Source organism: Pteropus alecto, unplaced genomic scaffold (assembly GCF_000325575.1).
Source record: "Pteropus alecto unplaced genomic scaffold, ASM32557v1 scaffold94, whole genome shotgun sequence".
In the NCBI taxonomy this organism is placed as follows: domain Eukaryota; kingdom Metazoa; phylum Chordata; class Mammalia; order Chiroptera; family Pteropodidae; genus Pteropus; species Pteropus alecto.
The window spans coordinates 11699818-11706491 of record NW_006437736.1 but is presented as its reverse complement, the minus strand read 5'-3'; the positions used below and the strand labels follow the sequence as shown (position 1 = coordinate 11706491).

Below are 6674 nucleotides of genomic sequence, written 5' to 3'. Positions count from 1 at the left end.
TATCCCTACAGCCCTTAGCAGTCAAAACTAGTGCAATCCCACAAAAAAAATTTGCATTTTCTGCACAGGCCCTCAGTTTTTTTTTTTTTTTATGAACAATACTGCAGAAGTATTCCTCTGGAAAGAAAACAAGTCAAGTGTCATTGCTTAAGGTGTTTTAGTGGCCAATATAGAAACTGCTAAAGCCTGCACTCCAACTTCCAAATCTAGCCCCAGATAAAATACTTTTTCCGCCTATACCTCCTTCAGAATTAAAGCAGTAGGCAGTGTAGTGTCCTGAGCCAAATCCTTTCCCATGATGCATTACTACAGCAGATAAATCATAGATAAAACATTCTGGTCTGAGGGCTTTCAATGACTCCATGCAGCAGTAAGGCTCCATGTTCAAGATTTCTTCAAAGCCCACATGAACACCAATCTTCTCCCGGTTATTACGTCCTGACCACCTGTGAACAAACCAGGGTAAAATTAACAAAATCAAAGAAAAATAACCATGTACTAGGTTTAGACAGTCTTAAAAAAAAAAAGAAAAAAAAAAGCCTCAGTGTATGGAATACAAAGTATCATGTATAATAAATAATGTAAATAGCAAATGTTTTCAATGCTGAAGTTGGCTATACATGCAGGAATTCAGGCTTATTTACTAAATAGGTCCAGTTAGGTTTTAAAATATTTGCCTTCTGTAATTAAACCATAATACAGGAAGAGTATTAATTTTCAGAAAGAAATTTATGGCCCTATGACATTTTCCTCCTTTTAACAGATAAATTCAAGGCACCAAAAGATTCTTAATTCTGTATTGTCTTGCCACAGCATGAGAAGGGTATCCCAGAAGCTAGACTGTTCTTGGGAGACATAATCTCTATCTTACTTGGCCAGGTGTGAAGGAAAAGAAGAACCAAACAGGGCCCCTCTATTTCCTCATAATACCTCAGACCTTTTCAGACTAAGAAAAAATAGGAACTGTGACTCTTCCCTGTGTGTAAACCAGCACAACACTTATTAGTAACAAAACTCAAACAATGCCCATGTATTGTCATTTTCTCAACATGTTGGTCATGCTTCCCAGTACCGGATCTAAGCATAGCAAGCAATGTTTTTGTCATGTAAAGTATGAGCTGATTACAGGGGGAAATGTAAAATATGGTAATTCTTTCAAGAGATTATAATCTATTTAGGGTAGTGTCATTTAGAGACAAAAGACAGATGAAAATGGTGGTATTAAAAAACTAAAACATAAGATTAAAACAAACTCGCAGAGAAGAAAGGAATATACACAGGTTATATGAAGGAAAAAAATTAATGTGAAAATGATTCTTAGTACAATATAAAATAGTATGGAACTAAAGGTGAGACCTGCACATTATATCATTTGCTGGACTAGTAGTTATATCCCAACCCTTCCCTATGAAATGCATAAAAGATCCTGTATCCAATGCACCTTTAACTTTAGTAAAGATGGAAGACGTAAAATAATGGGACCTGCTTAACACGAGAAGTTCTTATCATTCTCACTTTTACTTTATCATAAAATTCAAACTTTAAATTGTTTAATTATGCTAAATACTTGTAAACTATCTACGTAGAAAATATTCATTCCTATTGATGAGTACCCAGTTTTTTCTGCTGAAATACAGTAAAAGGACAAGAACAAGATAACATTATACCCAAAATTCATAATGGTTTACGTCTGAGGAGAGGGGAAGGGAATAGGAGGACTAGGAGGCCCACACAGGGAGCATCTAAGCTACTAGAAATATTCCATTTCTTCTGCTTCTTCAAAGAGCTCCTGTGTGCCCTTCCTTAGTCCCATTATCCCTTCTGTCTTTTAGATACTCTATATATTTTATATGCTGAAAAATACAATAGTACTTTTTTAATAGATAAAAGAAAAAGATAAATGTGATGGGTAAAGGCAGCATAAACAAAGTCTCTGAATCAGAAATAAACCAAGGCATGAAGGGTCAAAAATGTTTTAGGCAGAAGAGCAGAGAGTCAAATAGGTTTATATTAACGAGAGCTTCAAATGCCAGATTAAATAGCAATTATGAAGAACAGGAAGTACTTCAAGAGTTTATACTAGCCAATTAAGTATCAGTTTAAGTAACAAAAATTGAAATCCTTTCAATTCTGTCTTTACAGAATCTCACATATGTTCTCACTCTCCATGCTCCCTGACCCTTGTTATCTGGCCCTGGAATACAATATTAACCTCGTAACTAATCTTCCTGTTTTCAGTCCACTTGATTTTATACACAATGGCAAGTCTCACCTGACTTTTCACTTTCGTTGTATACCCTTCCCTGTTCCTTCCTCCATACCTCTGTTCAGGTTGCTCCCTTAGACTAAGGTACTCTTCCTCCTGTATACACCCACTCATTCACTTAATAAATATTTTTGGGCATCTGCTATGTACAGAGCTTGGTTCTGGGACTTGGTATACAGGAATGAAAAAGAAAAGATCTCTGTAATTACTGAGCTGTTCCACTGGCAGGGGAGATAAATAACTCTTAATTTCAGACAGTAGTTTTTGCCATTAAGCAAAATAGGGTAATGTGAGGGTTGGTCAGGGGAGTCCTCTCTAAAGAGATGACCTATGAACTGAGACTTGAATGATATAAAGCCCCCTATGCCATTAGAGAGGCTTTGGGAACATTTAGACATCAGCTAACTCCCTCCTCCAAGTCTCAGATAAATCAATTTGTTTACAGTTGTGATACTTAGTATTTCTATGTCACCATTATTTCTGTGCATGCCCTACTATAATTTTGAGGAAAAGATTCTACTTTATATTCCCCAAAGAATATAAAACAACATCTTGCATTAAAAAGCACTCACATTATATTTGTTCACTATCCCTTATTGAAATAGCACATTAAAATTAACTGATTATCTCTGGGGAAAGGGACTGAGAGGAAAGAGGTACTTCTACTTTGGGCTTTTACTTTACCTTTTGTAATGTTTTAAAATTTTAAACATGTATTCCTTTGTTAAAAAAAATTAAACCATGGTCTCAATAGTTTGCAAATCACAGCACATAAAGTCACTTCTCATTCCTTAAGAGAACAGCAAGCTCTGAGGTTAACATGGTTATTGCAAGGTATAAAACCATATGCTTTGATTAATCAACAGATTTGACAACTAATTTCACCTAATATATTTCTGAAGACTAGAGTTTGTTTTTGTTTAACTGCTTTGAATTGAACTGCTGCACCTTGGTTCAAATATTTTCCAAGGATGAAGCAATTGAGCCAAATACTCTGTAAGTTATAGATTAAAAAATTTTACACCTACAATATGCTGAATAGTAAACATTGTAAGTAGAAACTTACTAGGAGAATAGTATTACTCGGCTGACCAAAATGTGATCAGCAAAGCATTCTACAAAGGAATGCTAATCAGGTTAGTTATTGAATATGGTATCTACTGGTCAAGGCTAGAGACAATGACAGAATTTTTTCCCCTTAAAATAAAAAGCAGAAGTAGACATAAGTCATCTACTAGCCAGGTATATAGTATTAACATATAATTTATCATGTGTTAAGTTCTGAAGCACCATAAGAATGAGGAATGATCCAGTTAGAAGTGTGTAGTTGGAAAGCAACTAGTACTACTACTACTACTAACCTGAATCGTTTGAGGTGTAGTCTGAGAACCTGAGGTAGGTGGCAAATCATAAGCTGTTTTTGGGCTTCTGTGAGTACAACTGGTTTTGTGGAAAACCTTCTACGCTTTGCTGTGATATCAAAGACAGAATGAGAATCAAATTTAAGGACACAGGAAAAGCTGAGTAAACTTTTAAAATAATTCACACATGTATTATCACTTAAATATCTACTGTTATAGACATTGCACTGTGCTGGAGCTAAAGACATGGCCTTGCCCTGTCTTTATTCATTTGATATACTTACAATTTTTTAAAAAAATGTATGAACTAGTCAAGGTGGACAGATATGTAAACAATTAATGACTTAATATAACTTTGCAAATAAGGCACCAGAATGATATAGTGCTATAATATTTTTAAATGAATTTGGCTATGACAAATAGGAAAAGTTGAAACTCTTCCTAAACATAGTTTAATACTCTTACCAAACTCTCAATTTAAAGGCTGCTTGGTTGGTTCATTTATTGAGTCAAATCAAGATCCCAGAGGGGCATGGAGCCTTATTTCCCAGAACACTCCTCCCAAATTCCTGGGGACCCACCCAATCCCTGGTGGCAAAGCCTAAGAAAGCAGGCTTTTACTGGCTCTGCATCTGAGGCTCCCCTTAGTGTCTTGCTTTTGCTATTTTAGCACAAGATCTTAAACAAGTGAAATTTAGGATTCCTTTTGTTGTCCCCTCTGCTTCTCTAGAATTGTGTCCTACAGTCTCTGGCTGGGCCACTGGCTAACAAAGTTCGCTCTTGATGTCCAGGAGCTGTCCTGTAATGTGTACACCAGCTCTGACTCCAGCCATGGATTCAACAGCTGCTTTCCGTGTAGAAGGTGGAATCAGTCTATCATGAAAGTGACCTCTAAGCCATCTCCACTTGCCACCAGAAGCCCTTCCTTCAAGGTCTATGACCCCTGAGATCCAGGTATCCAGCTGCTGCTGAATGTCCTGGATCTACTTTTGGATGATCTCCCAGAATATATGGTCCAAGTATAGCTAGACAATGGATGTCTACTCTTTGACTTATAATTTTAAGCATTTGCCTTTTATGTATTAAAGCAACTAATCATTTGGGTCTTCATTTGGTAGACCCAGAAGACACACACAAACATGTTATAAAACTATATTCTGCACTCATTTATAATATTGTTCTAACTCCCAGATTTGGTGATGAAAAGCACCTATGACCATTCACATTCGTGTCCAAGAAAAAAAGGTACCTCACCATACAAATTTGATAAAGGTTCATTTTTCCCTAACCTTATAAATCTTAGGCTCCTTAAAAGAGTTCATACTAGACAGCACTTAGAAAACAATGCTGGTATAAGTCAACTGATGTGACATTTCTTCAATGCTGGAACATCCAATGTTTCTTTAACGCTACCTCATGAGTTTAGTATCGAAAGCCCTAAAATCATTTTTTCAGAAGTGAAAAGTAGGAAGAATACCTGGAAATATACAGTGTAAACACTAAAACGCCATGTATACATTACTAGAGGAAATAAAGACAAAACAGATTCGATATGGTTTTATACACCATTCCCCTGGACGATAACGCTTCGCTTCTCTTTAATTGCAATGACTGTTTCATCCCCCAGTGTTAGGTGCCTGTGTCCACCTCTATTAGAGAGCTTATCATAGTAGACCTTAATTGTCTGTTTCCTCCATTAGGTATGTGAGCACCTTGAAAGTGTCTTACCTCTGTCCATAGCAACTAGAACAATAACTAATACATAAGATATTGTAAACGGTTTTTGAATAAACCTTTGCTTTTATGAAGCCAATCTCCACAGCAGCAGTGCAGCTACATATTATTTCCTATTATAAAGGTATGTATACTCACATATATATATGTAATATATCAACATTTTGATATGTAGCAAAAAGACTTAAAGCAAACATTTCTTTCGGTATTAAATAACATATTTTCCTTTTACTATTACCCTTTGCTACTTTATTCTGCCTTACATATTTAATTAAAATTTTATTTTATGAGTCTTCTCCGCAACTGACTATAGGATCAAAAAATTTTTTTAATGTCATCAGTAGGGCAAAACATACACAGAGTTCACAAATGCCAGTTATAAAGTAGATCTAGCCCAGTTTCTTTTGATGAAGTTTTTTTTTTTCAAGCTTCCTCTCATTTGTGTTTCTCTTTGCTAATCTTAGAAAAGCAGAGAGAATATATAGTCTCTACTTACAGTTACACTGGTCACATACGTAGATTTTTCCTTCTAAAGCTTCTGTTTCTGTGAATTTGGCCAACATTTCAGTAACCAGACATGGCTGGGAAGCAGTATCTTTTCCACTACATTGGTATCTTTCTGGAAATTCCAGTGACAAGTCCCAGAAAGGTTCTATGGTATTTGATTTGTTGTCACATGCAAGACATGTAACCTGCAAATAAAAAGTTTCTCAGATTACAATTCTTCTGTGAAAACATTTACTCCTGTCACTAGAGGTCACTGCCAATAAAAAAGAAAATGCACTATCAAAATTCCAAATAATCTGCTTTATATTTTCAGGCAATTTTTTTATTATTATAATTTTCCTTCCAAAAGATTCATTAAACCCATTATGCATTGGTGGGCTTTAACTACTAGGCATTCAAAAAGCTCCAAGGACATTAATCAAATTTGAATTTAGGTAAAAAACCAAATTGTGGACTCAATCAGATATACATTATATATGTGTGTATATATATATGATATATTTATGTGCATTTGTGTTTAGATAATTAGACGAGGTTATTTGCCCCTTTCCTTCTTTGTCTTTCACTAATTTTTCTCTCCCCAAATCCCTGTAACCTCTTAGCCATGATACAAGTAAAATATTACTAGTATATTTTAAAATACAGTATATTAGTATATATAAACTTTAAAGCCATACCAACTGAAAATTTCAAAAGACAATACATTTGACAAATAATGATACCTACTTAAAGCAAACATTGCTATATTAAAATCCTCATCAAAATATAGGAACCACAAAGAATATGGATCTGTTCTAACAACTTAC

The 6674-nt window shown here is 35.1% G+C and overlaps 1 protein-coding gene across 1 annotated transcript in view; it reads right to left on the bottom strand.

Moving 5' to 3' along the window:
- The window catches only part of USP44 (ubiquitin specific peptidase 44), a 13817-nt gene that overhangs the window by 3343 nt on the left and 3800 nt on the right, over positions 1–6674 (bottom strand). Inside the window, exons 2-4 of the mRNA XM_006914597.2 lie at positions 5858–6053; positions 3628–3736; positions 241–446 (exon numbers count right to left, since the gene is read on the bottom strand). Of these exons, the coding sequence (XP_006914659.1) occupies positions 241–446; positions 3628–3736; positions 5858–6053 (511 nt within the window). The remainder of the gene's footprint in view (positions 1–240; positions 447–3627; positions 3737–5857; positions 6054–6674) is intronic.